General features: G+C 44.3%; 1 protein-coding gene across 2 annotated transcripts in view; it reads right to left on the reverse strand.

Moving 5' to 3' along the window:
* The window catches only part of PLXNC1 (plexin C1), a 157,124-nt gene that overhangs the window by 124,608 nt on the left and 15,285 nt on the right, over nt 1–17,231 (reverse strand). For both annotated transcript variants that reach the window (XM_025284337.3, XM_044941823.2), the window contains exon 2: nt 6,242–6,382. In XM_025284337.3, the coding sequence (XP_025140122.1) occupies nt 6,242–6,382 (141 nt within the window). The remainder of the gene's footprint in view (nt 1–6,241; nt 6,383–17,231) is intronic.

A 17,231-nucleotide genomic window follows, 5' to 3' on the forward strand; every position in this document is an offset into this window, starting at 1 on the left:
GCCTATTAACTAGCCTTGGGATTTTCGTTGCATGCAAAAATAAATAAATAAAAAACAAACTACAGTCCTGAAATGTATCTTGTGTAAGACTTCCACACCATACAGTTAGCTGTATAACAGGGACAACACCATCCACGGGAAAGATAGCCTGGTAAGGAAAATGAGGGGGAGGAAAATTAAATGAAAGACTATTTTTTTTCTTTACTATGACATTGGGAAGCCACGGGTGTTCAAGAAGTTAAACTATTTTTCACCACATTTTTTTTCTTATACCTCACTCTGTGAGGCTAACCAGTTAAGTGTAAACAATCTTCTCACTTTTTTTTCCATCAATAGTTTCTGAGAAATGCTACAAAGGAGACTTAAACCACACACACACACACACACACACACAAATGAGAAAGCAAGGTAATTATACAGTAGCCTTTACTGTGCTTCAGTAGGTAGGAGTAATAATAAATATGAAATAGAAAGATTAAAGCAAATGCCTCTCTGGTTTCCTGTCTCCTGATTTCAGTGTAAGTAGTAAGAGAAACACACAGCCTGAATCACGAGTTCTAGATGTGTGGATTCCACGGGAGAGCGTGTTCTGAATCAGGGAGTCCCTGCACACTCACAAACTGGAATGAACGAGATGGGGGTAAGCCTGAACATGGCATTCTCAACAGCCAACCATGGAGGCCACTTCCAAGTTTCAACAGTCCCCACTCTCTCTACTTTTTGGTCTGTTACCTCACCTCAGCCAGCCCCACCACCCCCACTTCCGGCCCAGGTCCTGTCCTGGGTTCCTCATGGCCTCCTTTTCCTTATTTGAACATTCTGTAGGAGTATAAACAGAGCTTGACCTTATGAAAGACTTCTCTTATTTTTCACTCAAAAATTTTGAAAGCCAGAGTCCAGGCAAACTCTTCAAAGGTTACTCTGGGTGGAGGCAGGAAGAACTTTCTGGAAATGGGTTGAATTTCCCCCCATGGTAGGAGCAGAGTTTGGAGAACTACCCAGGGAATCAGTCCTAACCAAGCACAAGAGTGCTGCTTCTCTGCTGGACCTGGGGAAAGGGCCTGGTATGGCTTCCTGTGTCCTGAACTCTACTTGAGGCCCAGGGACATTGGAGAAAGCCAACCCTAGCCTCTTACTGCTGGAGCCATTCTAAAACTCAACTGGAACAGATTTCCTACCTTCGCTCTAAAGGAGTTCACTGGGGAAAAGCCAGCCTTCCTAAGGGACTTCAGAGGCTCCCAGGAACTACATGCAGCCCCAAGAGGACAGGGCTCTGCCTTTTCCTAAAAGAGAAGTCTGCACCAGCTGGGCTGAAGCAAGCTGTCCCTGAATAGGAACAAACTAAAACCACAAAAGCCAGAGCCCTTTCTCATGAAACCTCAAATATGTGCATCTTGATACTAACCTAGATATTCCAATATTAGAAAATAATAATAATTTACAAAACAGTTCCACAAACTCGACAGAACACATTTGAATGGTCAGTGCAATTTTTTTCTGAGACTGGTTGCATTGTGCTATGCTCAGTCATTCAGTCATGTCTGACTCTATGAGCCCTATGGACTGTAGCTCACCAGGCTCCTCTGTCCATGGGGTTCTCCGGGCAAGAATAATAGAGTGGGTTGTCGTGCCCTTCTCCAGGGGATCTTCTTAACCCAGGAATCAAACTGATATCTCCAGCATCATCCTGTATTGCAGACAGGTTCTTTACTCACTGAGCCACCTGGGAAGCCCAGAAGATTGGTTGCTTCAGTTCAAATCCCCTTGAGCAAGTTACCGATTATCTCACAGCCTCAGGTTTTTTCATTTCTGAAGTGGAGATGTTAATAGCATTCAACTAGTTAATCCATGAAGACACTGGTCCTAATGCTGGGCACACAGTCTGAGCTCAGAAACATGAGCTGTTATTATTCCTCACCCACTGCCTTATTATGCTTACAAGAAAGGTATGGGCATGGGTAAGGTTACAAATATTAGATTTCATGCATGTTTCTTTATTACTTGTTTTACCACCAGGAAAAGCTCAAAATATTCAATTCTGCCCCTGAAATAATCTGCTATATGCAACAGAGTCAGCTCAAAGGAATCCAAACTACACCTGAGTGTGTCCCACAGTCTGGAGAAAGAGCCAGCCCATGTTTGTAAGAATGAGCACTCATTGCAGCATCCTGGCCATGTAACACACGGGGTATGAATTCCCAAATACTGAGTTCAGCATGGCCCTACTTTCTCAGCTGATCTCAGTAGAGACGCTGACAACTGAAAAATTATAACACGCAGTCATACTCAGAAAGGAAGTGAAATGAGGAAATAACCAGAGAGAAAACTGGACATAACTTGTCTCACAACCATGAGGATGGCAAGTCGGTAAGGAAGGGGCAGAGTAGACAATCACAAGGACATGTTCAGTTCCAAATTAGTTCAGTTTTTCTAACATCTTATAAAGGAATTTTGGAATAAAATCAGGAGGAAGAGGGTAGCAAAAGTATTAGCATATTGTGAGGTCTTTAATTTTTCCACTTTATCATCAATAAAATCTTCCCTTCGGAGATAGTACTGGATGATTTGAAAGAGTGCATGCCTTTCAAGACCTGTTAAAAATGCTTCACTATCTTAGCTTACACTCAAAATGTTTCCACATATTAGAACATGATATTTAAAAATACTGTTTACAAGTGTGCCGTAACATTTTAATACAAGCATTTCTTTCCTCATTAACTGAAGAAAAAAGGATACAAAATAGGATAGAGTCTGACCTCAACTATGTTTAAAAAAACAAAAAAAGGTGAAATGCTGACATCGGCTGCTTCCGTGTAAGAAAACCAGGGGCATTTTTTCTTTGCTTTCCCCTCATACCCTGATACTTAGACAGTTTCTCCATAAGCATGTATTACTCTTACAATAAAACAAAATAATTTAAATAACATGACATTTTAATGGCACCAAACTATATTAAAACTCCATGAAGTTTTCAGAGATTTAGGAAATGGGAGGGGGGGTGGGGTAGATGTGTGTGTGTGCGTGCGTGCATGTGTGTGTGTGTGTACATGCGTGTTTGTTGGTCAAAAACAGCAATGGGCTCCCAAATGCTAGTGCCTGCCTCTCATCCAACCAGGCATATACTACCGCGCCTGGCGTCTGTCAAAACGCTGTCGACTCTTGATCACCGGGGAAACTGATGAGTCAGGCTGTGGGTGATCCAAGCCCTTTCTTCTCCTCCCCCTCTCAGGCTGCCTTGGGTTGGGTTTTGTTTTGCTCTGCTCATTAGTAGCTCCGCTCTGCAGCTTAAGAAGCGAAGCTTGTGTCTATCAATGTTCGTCTTTTCCAACAGTTCCAGTGACAAGTCTGGCAAGGGACAAGCTTCAAGTTTTTGAATGAAGGATTTGGAGGTTCTCCCAAAGCACCTGCCCAGCGCTGGTTCCTCAGGACTCTGGGTGGTTTAAGGGGCTGCACCAAGCCCTCTGTGCCCAGGACTCCTGGGGGAGTCGGAGTGACTGGGCTGTCCTAAGGAGCCCGGGAAGGGGTGGGCAGGTGAGCTCACAGCCTCCTCCCGAGGGCAGAATCCTCCTAAGGGGGAGCTGCGGGTAGAGTTTAATTCCTAAGAAGCTCTCCTGCCAGTGAGGTAGTCCCTCAGTCAGATGGTCTGCTTCTTCTCAAGCTGGGATTCTTCCCTGAGCTTCTAAGAACCCCGATTCATCGCCCCGCCCCCACCCCCATCATCATGACCTCCTGTCAGCAGCCTTCCCACTCTCCCCAGAGGCCCTTCATGGAGTGGCTGCCCACACCTGGGGCAGCAGCTACCGAGTCAGAGCAACCTGAGGGATACCAGTCAGTCTCTGAAGTGGCTCCTGGTTCAAATCCCCGCTCTGCCACGTGTCCTTGTTCAGTAGCTAAGTCATGTCTGACTCTTTGTGACCCCGTGGACTGCAATGCCAAGGACCGGTTTCATGGGAGACAATTTTTCCACAGACCTGGGGTGGGGGGGGTATGGTTTCGGGGATGATTCCAGCACATTACATTTATTGTGCACTTTATTTCTAATCTAATGCCACCACTGACCTGACCAGAGGCACCGGCCCTCAGCCCAGAGGGTAGGGATCCCGATCCACATCACGGAGTGGTAGAGAGGACTGTTAGTTAGAACAGGTACAGTGATGAGCACAAAACAAGGAAACAGAAAATGGACCTGCCCCTGTTATTGGAACCCTACAAGATGCGACTTTTGTAGGTGAAGCCTGGACAGATGCTGAAGAAAGTGAGACTTGGGTCAGCCACCTCTTCCTCAGCAGCTTGAGGCTGCAGCTCAGTTTCACCCCTCAAGTACCACAACATCAGTACCCGCCAGCCAGGTATACACGAACTGCGGCGGTGAACGAACAGGACAGGCAAAACCAGGCCGTCCCATGGGAAACTATTTATAGCCGAGTGTTCCCTCACCTCCGATTTACCATCTAACAGTTTGGTTGGCTCAGCTTTGGGGAAACGGTGTTCTTGTCAAAACACTCGTCAAAAATATCCCACATCTGAGGACAGAATTGGTGAGGAGACCCAGTAAGGGTTGGCGGAAATGTCTTCTGCCAGGCGAAGGGGTCTAATCAGCCTGACCAGGTCACGGTGGTTCCGGACATGGCCTGACAACACCGAGATGGTGCTGAGCAACTTGTGCATGAGGACGGGTGGGTATTTACCTTTCGCCAGGAAATACAGCTAACACAACAGGAAAGATGATCAATGTATATTTTAAAAGAATGTGTATACAAACAAACCCCCTCCCATATGTTACTGGGTTTCCTCCAAAGAAAACAGATTAAATCAAATATCTACCAGGCACTCAGCCCTGTATTGGGCTGTGGGAATTCCCGGCCTCCTTTCTCAGGAAGCTTAAAATCAAGTTGGGAAGGCAAGACAAACACACGAGGAAAGGTCAGGCATCCAAGCAAGACATCTGTAACAAGCCAAAAGGACGATATAGACAACGGGTATTTCAGGAGATTGGGGAGAAACGTGAACACTCCAGTCTTAGGAGGGCTCAGAGAGGAGGTGGAGTTTGAGCTGAACCAAAGCATAGACTCACAGGATTCAGTAAAGCAGAGGGAAAAAAAACAAAGAGTAATCCTGGGAGGAGGTACAATGTAAGCAGAGGTGTGGGAGCAGTACTCGGGCACATCTGGAGGAAGCCAGCCAGCAGGCAGGCTTGGCTACAGCGGGGCATCACTGCACAGAAGACAGAATCAGCGACCACCAGAAGAAAAAGCGGTTTCCTGGGTCATCCAGTACAATCTCATTTTACAGATGAGGAAATGGACGCTCAGGGAGACTAGGTGATTGACCTCAAGTCACACAGCTAGTTGTCAGTGGGAAATCCTTTGAGAAAACAAATCTGTTAGTATTCAATTTTGAATTGGAGTAAATTAACTGGCTACAGAGAGACAAAGGAGAATCAGACTAGGGTGAAAGAGACAGTGCCCTTTCGAACCATGAACATTGGTGGTCACAGGAGGTGCTCAGTAAATGCTTACTAAAGAAATTGATAAGATAACCACGATATAATTTCAGAGTCACGTAGTATCTGAATTTTTCTCTTCCTTCCCACTGCCCCTCTGCCCCAGTGAATAAAAATCTCAACTTGAGCAGTGGTATACCCACCAAGTGGAAAAAAAGTCCTCAGAGATAAAAGTCAAGGGGAGTCTCAAAGGGTTTCAGATCTCTAACCTCTCTGTGGTGGGTGTGGGTACAAAGGGCAGAAAACAAACCCCCTATGTGGGTGGCAGGTGGGCTGGGGAGAGGGAACATCTGTTTTTTGTTTTTTTATTCTCTTTTTAGCCCTACAATCTCTTTGAAGCTATGAGAAATCAGGTGCTTTGTACATTTCCATCATAAAGGAGACAGAATTGAAAGGTTAAAAGTCTTAGAAAGGTGAACCAAGGATGGGGTAGGGCCAGACCTCCATATGCTTCACCCAGGCAGCTTAGGAGTAAGGAAAGGAACTGCCTTGACAAGTTCCCAGGAAGCAAGGGGGCTGTCACTTTCACGCATGGGTAGGGAGGTTATTATGAATAGATTTCCGGAAAGTTCTTTCAGGCCATTTCAGGGGTTGGGGGTGTTCTCTGAGCAGTACATAAAGCAGTGGGTATGGTCTTGTGCATAAACCAGAAGCAATAAAAAACAAACAAAAAAGAAGCCAAAAGCACAAAATGGATCAATATTAAAATCGACATTGAAGAAGGCACAGAGAACCAACCTTAAGTAACTGGCCATCTCCAGTCCCCAAGAATAAAACAGTCCTGTTCATTACCACGGTGCCATAAACGGATGTCAGGTCGGAATGGATCAAGGTAGATGATGCGATCGGTTCGACTTTTTCAGGTTCATCCTCGTTTTTCTGAACATGCACACAAACGTACAAATTAAAAAACAAAAAGATAATTTTTAACAGTGATAATTCTCATGATGATAAAATGTCACTCATGCCTACCTGGGAAGGATCCTACTGGAGCCCCCAATACATTTGTTTAGGCAAGATCCCCAGGAGCAACCTTTTATCCCCTTTATCTGCAGAATCACTGTGCTTGCCCAGCCTGTGGAAAGCCATTTGTTTACTGCGTATTAACATCTATTGATTGCCAGCAGTGAGCTAGCCATCCATTTAACACTCCCCCAGCAGATATATGAAACCGAGGTCCACTTTATTGCCAAGAAAGAGCCCACCACTGAATTGGGAAGGAGACAGTCTTATACTTGGCTATTTGCAGGAACATGTGACAATTTATTTTGCAGAGGATTCGGCTTCTGTGAGGTTAAACAAACCATTTCCTAAGGTGTGAGATGGACCATCCTATCTAATGTGATGGCAGAGAGGAAGGAATCTGGATTCATAAGAAAGTAGCACTGTGTTAGCCCAGAGACAGGGTAAGTCATTCAGAGGGTAAAGAGGGAAAGAGAGAGTCATGGATGGTGGGTAAGAGAGAGCCAGGGAGCTGAGGAGGAGCCAAGCATGAGGACTGGACCTGGTGCTGATGTTCCTGAAGAAGAAACGAAAAACCTAACTCTGAACCTGAAGGCATTTAAATGGTCTGAGGTTCTGAGCACATATGATCACAGGCTCACTCCCAATCAATCATTAAATAAAGCCCCTCTTTAAGCCAGAGCAGAGAGTGCATCACCCCAAATGTCTTTTTCTTTCTTGTTTAAAGGCATGAAGTGCTTAATCTGCTTCCTGCCTTCAACGACAGGAAACGGAGTTTGTTATACAAATCTCTGGAAGATATGGAGCTAGAAAGAGCCGTTGCCCTCTGTATGCTGAACACAGTGTGATAGCATGCATTATCTGCTGGAGCTCGGTTCCCAGCTGCACTCAGGTTTGCAAAGGCACATTTACATCTCAGCCAATAGGAAAGCCCACAGACTTCTGTAAGCATCAGGGCAACTCCGAAAACCACCCCATTCGGGGCGGGGGGAGAGGGGCAGGGGGAGGCTGAGACTTATTAACTTCATTACATTATTGTCAACAGTGTTTAGGTATTTCAATTTATGTCTTATTAAACATTCATTATTTTTAAACCCACCAAGTTTCATTAACATCTAAACTAAACGGATTCATGGACCAAATTGATTTCTGAAGCCTTTAAAGTACCGTCTATATTTCTTTGTTGAAGTTGCGCTGGGAGGAAAAGATAAGCTGGCAAGGGTTTCTCCAATGCCGTGATCTCTTTTCAAGTAAGAGATGTCATAACCTAAGAGAAAGTGACTTATTTGCATAAAATATTCCATAGTGAACTCAGTTGAAGAAGATTTTTAGAAAGCTCATTAGAGATTTTTTTTTTTCCTGTTAAAATTACTTCTAATACCGTCAGGGAAGATGAGGAACTGTCCTGTGAAAATGAAGTTGAGGAAAAAAAAAAAAATCTCTATGAGTCTAAAATCAGAACAATAGATCACTGTTTAGATAAGGATCCCTTGTGACTATGAGTAGAAAAAGAAAAATCGGTGACCTTTAGATTAAAAAAAGTAAAACCACACCACACATCTTGCTTTAAAATAAAACCAGAATTGTTCAAACTTAAGATCAGCTGACCACACTTCTTATTTTTGTTAAATATTTGAGCATCTCAGAAGTGCTTCACTCAGAGAACTGGATGTCATCTTTGAGCATCTGGAATGTTCTAACACTGATCTTTTTGGCTGGAGGATCCATTCTCCCTCCTCCTATGATACAGACAGAGTAATGACTGTGGATTGTTGATTATCCATCCACAAGGGCCAAATGAGACAATGGAAGCCATGTTCAACTCTTACCACCACATGGACTGTAGTCTGCCAGGCTCCTCTGTCCCTGGATTCTCCAGGCAAGAACACTGGAGTGGGTTGCCATTTCCTTTTCAAGGAATCTTCGTGACCCAGGGATTGAACCCAGGTCTCCTGCCTTGCAGGCAGATTCTTTACCACCTGAGCTGCGAGGGAAACCCATATGTGGTATACAATAGGTGCTTAATAACTGCAGTGATTCAGATTAGGCAAGAATCATGATATCACAGTTAGCCTTTGCTGAGGTGGGATGAAATACTCTGTTTGTGAAAGATTGACTCCAAAAAACCCAGAAGTGGCTCAAAAGCTGGAAAGGAACAGGGAGAAAATTGCTTCTAAATTACTGTTTCATCTTCTCTAACATCTTTCCCTGACTTCTGACTGTTTCTCAATAATTGCATTTTTCTAAATTAAGTCCTGGATCAACAGCACAGGTAACTAGCATGGCCATTAAATCAATGTTCCCAGAACTTGAGAGCTGGTGGCACAGAACAAACCACCAGGGACTAGGGGCCAGAGAGGTTAGGTTTACAATTCAAGTTTGGTTCTCATCCACTGGATGATCTGGGCAATTTATGGAACACTGTTGGGAACTGGTTTTCTCAGCTGTGAATAAGGCCAATGGTGCCTGATTGGTAGGGTAGTTATGAAGGAGAGAGAATAATGACTGTAATAATAATAACACGTTAATACATGCTAGCTGCTATTATTATTGGTGGCGATTAGTTGCTAAGTCATGTCTGACTCTGTGCGACCCTATGGACTGGAGCCCACCAGGTTCCTGCCCATGGGATTCCCCAGGCAAGAACTGGAGTGGGTAGCCATTTCCATCTCCAGGGGATCTTCCTGACCCAGGGCTGAACCCATGTCTCCTGCATTGGCAGGCAGATTCTTCACTGACCGAGCCACCGGAGAAGCAGAAATATGCATTTACTGTGTTTTCGTGGAGTACTTTATAATACTCCAATGAATAAGGATTCCCGTAGGGTGGTGAGACAGACTTTCAGGCTTTCAATCATGGCTCTGTCACTTTCTAAGTAATTTTGTACACATTATGTAGCCTCTTTGTGATTCAATTTCCTCCTCTATACAACAGAAGTGATGATTAAGAGGCATTTGTGCCATGGACTGTTCACAGGACTGAATGAGTTAGGACGCAAGTCTCAGGAAACTCAGTAAAATCTGGCATTTGATAACTTATGACCCATGTCTGCTATCATTACTTTATTTAAAACACAAAACAGTTTCTGCCATGCCCGTGGCAGTTAAGCCCATCTCCTTCTTTGCCATAAAGCCCTAGTTTTGTTCAGGTCACAATAAACCCAAGCCTGGGAAAGCTATGATTGGCCCAAGCTTCATGGTTATCCCATTCTCCGTTGCCTGGTTACTCACATTCCTACCCCTCAGAGCTAGAGGTGGCCATGTGGTGCAGTCTGGACCAGTGAGATGCCAGAAATCCACCAGGGGCACTTCCAGGAATGAGCTTCCTCCTTGCTAAGAGTAAGGCTCTTGAGGAAAGCCCTTTGCTCCTCTTCCCACACTTCCTCCCTTTGGACTCTGATGTGAGGCTATCCATGCAGAGAGGTGGCAGCCGTTTTGCTTCCATGAATTCAAGATGGGAGATGAAAACCAGCAGATTGGTGCAGGGGAAGGGTAAGAGACACTGGATTGTTGAGGACACCACTGAGCATACTTCCAACCTTTAAGCTTTTTCCTAACGATAGATGTCATGGTTTAAGCTGCTATTTGATTGGGTTTTCTGTTACTTGTAACCCAGAGGAAGTCCCTGTAAGAACCGAGAGCCATGACTGTTGGACACAGCACTAGACTCTAGGTGTTTCTCAGCCACGAAGGCTCAGAACTGCTCGAGTGTTATCCTCTCACCCTGGAGAACCCTGGCCATAGTCAGGACTGTGCAGCCAATTACAACAGCGAGTCTGGAAGAAAATAGGAAAAAGAGGGCTTGGACTTCATGTAAACTTGAAGGGCTGCTCGTGCTGAATGGAAATGGATTCTTTTGTGTTGGAAACACACAGAAATGGACAGGTCCCTGTGAATGGGAAAAAGAACCCTCTGAATGGCTTTCTTTTGCTCATTTCAGCAAATGAAAACAAAAGACAGACTCCAGAGAAACCTGCTCACAAAAGTGGAATTAATACCTGGGGAGTCAAGTAGAAAAAGGGGTGAAATAATGCTGTGGCCCCCCGTGTCCAGAGATAATTTTCACTTTTGTGGGTTTTTTTTTCTTTTTTGTCTATTTTCTATCTTGCCCTTCTCTCCCCCTTAGGGCATAATCGCTAATGTTGCGGCCTATTCTGTCTAGTTTATTATGTGTAATTTATTTCTGAATCCCAGCCTCTGCTTGTTCTTCTGTGTGTAACAAGGTTAATGCCTTGTAATGATGCTTTTGCCAGTTCTGCTTTTCATGACAAAATCCAATCTTGATTTAGCTCTAAACCTTGTCTCCCCTTTGGGCTTTCTTGGTTCCCTCAGAGTTGTCATTCTGCGTCTCCTTCGTGCCATGTCTAACCACACGTCCCGCCTACACTTGAGCCTGCTCTCGGAGGGAAACCTTTTTCGGTTTGTCTCAAATGATGTTTGGGCTGAAAAAGAGAGTGCCTGCGCTTGACACACCAAAGTGGGACCAAGGCTACTGGGAACGAATGTGTGTGAGAGCATATTCAGGAAATACTGGGCATATCACGAGGGAAACAGCTTGACCTTGTAGCTCCTTCGTATAATCTTTCAAGGACCATAAACATCCTCCAGTGTGCACTGCCCAACTCCAGGGGACATGAGCCTGTCTTCTAGGATGTGAACGGCACACTCTGGACTTGAGTACCGTGGGGCCCCGCCCCTACCACGTGGAAGATGATCTGACTCAGTGAGAATCACGCGGGATGCTCACAGCCCTGCTGCAGTTATTATGGGAACAGCTGGAGGAAATGCACTCAAACGTGGTCTCTCAACTGTTGGGGAAACAGAAAAAGTCAAGTTTTTAATCCCCACAGTGCTGAAAAGATTCTCTTATTTTGGTTTTTCCCTATGGGGCCAGGGCAAAGAAACAACTGGATGTCTAGGAACTTCTTCTCCTCAGATGCTCAGTCGTGTCCAACTCTTTTGCAATCCTATGGACTGTAGCCCACCAGCCTCCTCTGTCCATGGGATTCTCCAAGCAAGAATACTGGAGTAGGTTGCCATGTCCTCCTCCAAGAATGTTACTGACCCAGGGATCGAACACATGTCTCCTGCGTCTCCGGCATTGGCAGGCAGATTCTTCACTGCTGAGCCACACCTGGGAAGCCTAATGCCTCTCTGGCAGTAAATATTGTACTTTGCTCCTCATTGACATACACTCACATGAAGCAGTTTCTTCATCATTACTTACCCAGGGGCCCACTTGCAGTTAGGAAACCTCAGCAGGAGCCCTATGCCCAAGATCTGGCCCTGCTCCATCTCCGACCTGCTGCTTGATTTGGGCAAGCCCCTAAACCACAACAACTGAATCTGTAAAATGGACACAATAAAACACATGTCCTGCTAGTACACAACATTAGCATTGTTGTGAAGCCCAAATGAAATCACGTGTGTGAAAACGATTGGAACACTAAGTTCATCAAATTAAAGAATGGAAAGAACAACTGTTTACCCATGTTAGTGAGTTTTAAGCCAGCTTTTTCACTCTCCTCTTTCACCTTCATCAAGAGGCTCTTTAGAGAGCTAGTGGAGGTGATAGAATTCCAGCTGAGCTATTTCAAATCCTAAAAGATGATGCTGTTAAAATGCTGCACTCAATATGCCAGCAAATTTGGAAAACTCAGCAGTGGCCACAGGGCTGGAAAAGGTTAGTTTTCATTCCAATCCCAAAAAAGGCAATGCCAAAAAATGCTCAAACTACTGCACAATTGCACTCATCTCACACATTAGCAAATTAATGTTCAAAATTCTCCACATGAAGCTTTAACAGTATGTGAAGCGAGAACTTCCAGATATTCAAGCTGCATTTAGAAAAGGCAGGAGAACCAGAGATCAAATTGCCAACATCTGCTGGATCATCAAAAAAGCAAGAGAGTTCCAGAAAAAAACATCTACTTCTGCTTTATTGACTACGTCAAAGCCTCTGACTGTGTGGATCACAACAAACTATGGAAAATTCTTCAAGAGATGGGAATACCAGACCACCTGACCTGCCTCCTGAGAAATCTGTATGCAGGTCAAGAAACAACAGAACCAGACATGGAACCACAGACTGGTTCCAAATTGGGAAAGGAGTCCATCAAGGCTGTACACTGTCACCCTGCTTATTTAACTTATACGCAGAGTACATCATGAGAAATGCTGGGCAGGATGAAGCACAAGCTGGAATCAAGATTTCAGGGAGAAATCTCAGTAACCTCAGATAAGCAGATGACACCACCCTTATGGCAGAAAGAGGAGAGGAACTTAAGAACCTCTTGATGAAAGTGAAAGAGGAGAGTGAAAAAGCTGGCTTAAAACTCAACATTCAAAAACTAAGATCATGACATCTGGTCCCACCACTTCATGACAAATAGATGGGGAAACAAAGGAAACAGTGAGAGACTTTATTTTTCTGGGCTCCAAAATCACTACAGATGGTGACTGCAGCCATGAAATTAAAAGACGTTTGATCCTTGGAAAAAAAGCTATGACAAACCTAGACAGCATATTAAAAAGCACAGACATTACTTTGCCAACAAAGGTCCATCTAGTCAAAGCTATGGTTTCTCCAGTAGTCATGTATGGATGTGAGAGTTAGACCATAAAGAAAGCTGAGCACCAAAGAAGTGATGCTTTTGAACTGTGGTGTTGGAGAAGACTCTTGAGAGTGCCTTGGACTGCAAGGAGATCCAACCAGTCCATCCTAAAGGAGATCAGTCCTGAATATTCATTGGAAGGACTGATGAAGAAGTTCCAATACTTTGACCACCTAATGTGAAGAACTGACTCATTGGAAAAGACCCTGATGCTAGGAAAGATCGACGGCAAGAGAAGGGGATGACAGTGGATGAGATGGTTGGATAGCATCACCGACTCGATGGATGTGAGTTTGAGCAAGCTCCGGGAGTTGATGATGGACAGGGAATCCTGGCGTGCTGCAGTCCATGGGGTTGCAAAGAGTCGGACAAGACTGAGTGACTGAACTGGTCATCTGAAAGAAGAATTTACTTTTGAACTCAAAGGATCCAAAGGAAAAGTTCAAAGTGCTCAGGAGGAATAAAGAAGGGAAGTTTAGGGACACACTTGGATATTTCATATCCACCTGCTTCACTCTCTCTAAGGGCCCAGAGTCCTCCAGCCCTGCAGCCCTCGTAGTGTTAGTCGCTCAGTCGTATTCAACTCTTGGCGACCACATGGACTGTAGCCCACCAGGCTCCTCTCCAGGCAAGAATACAGGTTTGGGTTGCCATTCCCTTCTCCCAAGGATCTTCCTGACCTAGGGATTTAACCCAGGTTTCCTGCATTGCAGGCAGGTTCTTTACCATCTGAGCTCCAGCCCTACCTACAGCCAAAGTCTCACTACCCCAGGTTTATCTTCTTTATTCTTGTTTTGTGCACCATCCCCCATCTAAATCTCCGTCCTTTCCATGTGACTACTTTCAGTCAATTATCTATGAAAAGACAACCTGACTCAAACAATTCATGAAAGTTTCTGAATGGCTGACAGTGCAAACAAATGCATTTTCCGAGATTCTTAGAGTTGGAAGAGAGACAATCCAACAACGTTTTCCATGAGGAAGCTACAGGCATTCTAAATAGGCTATTTCTTCACTGTGGGGGCTGGCCTCTATGATGCGGGATTTTTGACACCTGTCCATGTTATGGCAACCCACTCCAGTACTCTTGCCTAGAAAATCCCATGGACGGAGAAGCCGGGTGTCCATGGGGTCGCAAAGAGTCGGACACGACTGAGCGACTTCACTTTCACTTTCTTTCTTTCATGTTATACCAGTACTGCCCTCACTCCTCATTTTGACTACTGCAAAAGCTCCCTCTCCCAAATTGCTAAATACCCACTAAATAAGTGGCATCATCTTCTTTGAGAACCAATGGAATCTGTCATAAGGTTTCGGAGTTGCTGCAAAATGGTCATTCAGACACTTCTTCCTTCCAACTTTCCTCCTCCTCCTCCTCCTCTCCATCATGGTGAATGGCACCACCATCCACCCTCAGCTCCCCTTCATCACTCTCCACACCCAATACATGAAAATCTCAGCTGAATCTCCCAGTCTTAAGTCTATATTAAATTGCAACCCACTCCAGTATTCTTGCCTGGAGAATCCCATGGACGGAGAGCCTGGTACTCTACAGTCCACGGGGTCGCAAAGAGTCGGACACGACTGAGCAACTTCACTTTCACTTTTTCTCCATCTCCATGGTCTCTACCCATCATCTCCCTCCTCATCTACTGCAAGAACCTCCTGGTCTCTCTCTTTCAACCTATAATTTATTCTCTATCCAGTAGTCAGAGTGATCCTCTAAAATATAAAATAGGCTGTTACTTCATTGCCTAAAATTCTTCAGTGGCTTACCATCACATTTATAATTAAATCCAAATGCCTCCCCAGGGCCCACCTGATCTGGTCCCTGCTTACTTCTTAAAACTCAACCCTTGTCATATCACTCTTTTCCTTCACTCTGCTTCAGTTCCCCCAGTGTCCTTCCTTCAGACACTTTAACATGTCCCCATCTTTCTGCCTCAGGGCCTTTGCACATGCTATTTCTTCTAGTTCCCCTCTCTTCACTTCTTACAGGCTGGTTTTTTTGAAAAACAACTTTCAGATTTCAAGTTCAATGTCACCTCCTTATGGTCACATGACTATAGATCTTCCTATCCCTATGCCAGTTGCTATTTTGAATTTTAACATTCCATTTGTTTTATTGAAAATAATTATATTGCTTAAATTTTTAAATTCAATGTCTCCCAGTAGACTCTAAGCTCTACAATAGCTTATCTTACTGTACACTCTGAATGCAGCATATACCTCAGCATCTAGCATGTAGCAAGCTGTCAATAAACATTTATTGAATGAATAAATAAGTACATGGACCGATGTTTGAATGCTTTCAGTCAATATCTAGCCAGATAACCCTGGCACATTGCTAAATAGGTCTAATCATTACAAAGTTCTCCTATTGAGGCAAAATTTGTTCCCTGCAAGCATTCGGCCTTGGTTCTGCCTGGGGAAACACCAAACTACCCCACATCACCTGCTTCCATGTATTGGGTTGGTCAAAAAGTTCGTCAAGTTTTCTTGTAATGGGAAAAACCTGAATGAACTTTTTGGCCCATCCAATACATTCATATCCATAGTTCATTAATGCTTGGAAGAGAGTTTCTGGGTCTTTTGCCATCTCTGTCTATAGCCAGTCTACAGACTTGGTGTACTGAAAATGAGGCTCTAAGAGCTAAACAAAATACATTTAAGTATTTTGGTATCCTCTCACCAAAGCAAAGAATAACAGCACTGTTCTTTCCCCATGATTAGAACAGCATAATTCATGAACATTGGGCTAACTTTAGAAATAACATAGTAGCAGCATGGATAAGTAGAAAGAACAGGAGATTCAGGGGAAAAAAAAAAAAAAACAACTTGGGTTTAAGTTCAAGCTCTATTACTTATGAGCTGTCTCTAAGCAGTCAGTTAACCTTTCTGAGGCTTCTCCACCCACCAACCTGCTCCATCCAGTCCATTTATGAAGCTTTTGGCTCTTGGCCAGGTGCTTGACCTGTAAAATACAGATGGGATTAAACCCCCTACTGTCAAAATAAGCCAATCAAATGAGTTCTAAAACAAAATGCAACATTTTGCCATTGGTTTTCTGTTACACATAGTAATAGAACAAGTGTCTGGAGTATGGGCTCCACTCACATCCAGTTCCTGCAAAGAATTCAGGGAATTCATGAAACTGGATGAGAAAGAAAAAATCCTGTATTGTGAACTCTGACAAAAATTTAGTAGTCATATTAACTGAACCTGTGACTTTGTCTTCAAAAGAAATCAGATATTTTCACATCATTTTATAGTTGTTGCAGGTATCTCAAAATATCATTTGTGCTTATCTCTTCTTGGAAATGATGGTAGTTACTGCTGTTAGGTCTCGCTATTTAATGTGTTAAGATATATTACTCTATCTCAAATTGGAAAAAAAACATTTGGATATATCTGTAGATCAATATAATTGGTTCATTTTGCAGCTCTCTCTTTTTTCATGTGTTTAAAACCATGAGGCTTCCCCAGAGGTCCACAGCACAAGGGCTCCACAGGGTGAGGACCTCCGTATGGAGGGGCACAGAGATGTTGCTAAGCCCAGGAGACTGAGGCTGGGTGTTACCTACAGCTACCAGCTGCTCTGGGTGTCCCAGGCCTGCGGAAGCCTCAGACAAGCAAGGACCAGCACTTGGAATCCAATTTCTGAAATTGATCACTGATGGAAAAGGGGCCTCAGGAAGATGTCAGTGCCGAGTAATTAGGAACTGTTGATGGGTTAGAGGACATGCTTCTCAAGTGGACGCTTCCAAGACCAGGCTGGAGGGAAAGACCAGGAATCGGGCCTCACTGGTGAGGGAGTCACAGAGAAATGCCCTTCCCTCTTGGCTACCTGGCTTTTATTCTTCCTATAAACACAGCTCCAGGGTCCTGGGCTTCTCTTGGAAGCTCTTACCTCTATAAGCTGTAATCACATCTTCTACATCAGATGGAACCTTCTTTTCAGTTCAAATATTTATTGAGGGCCCACTGTGCATTAGGTGGCATTCTCAATGCCTAGGCAGCACAGATGAGACACTCCTGGCTACTCCCCATTGGCACCATCGCCACATTGAGCCCAACACAGAGCCTGGCACAAGGCAGGCTCTCCATTAGAGGCTGACAGAGTGGGCCTCACTTCATGGCCAACTGAATGTT

Source organism: Bubalus bubalis, chromosome 4 (genome assembly GCF_019923935.1).
Source record: "Bubalus bubalis isolate 160015118507 breed Murrah chromosome 4, NDDB_SH_1, whole genome shotgun sequence".
Taxonomy (NCBI): Eukaryota; Metazoa; Chordata; class Mammalia; order Artiodactyla; family Bovidae; genus Bubalus; species Bubalus bubalis.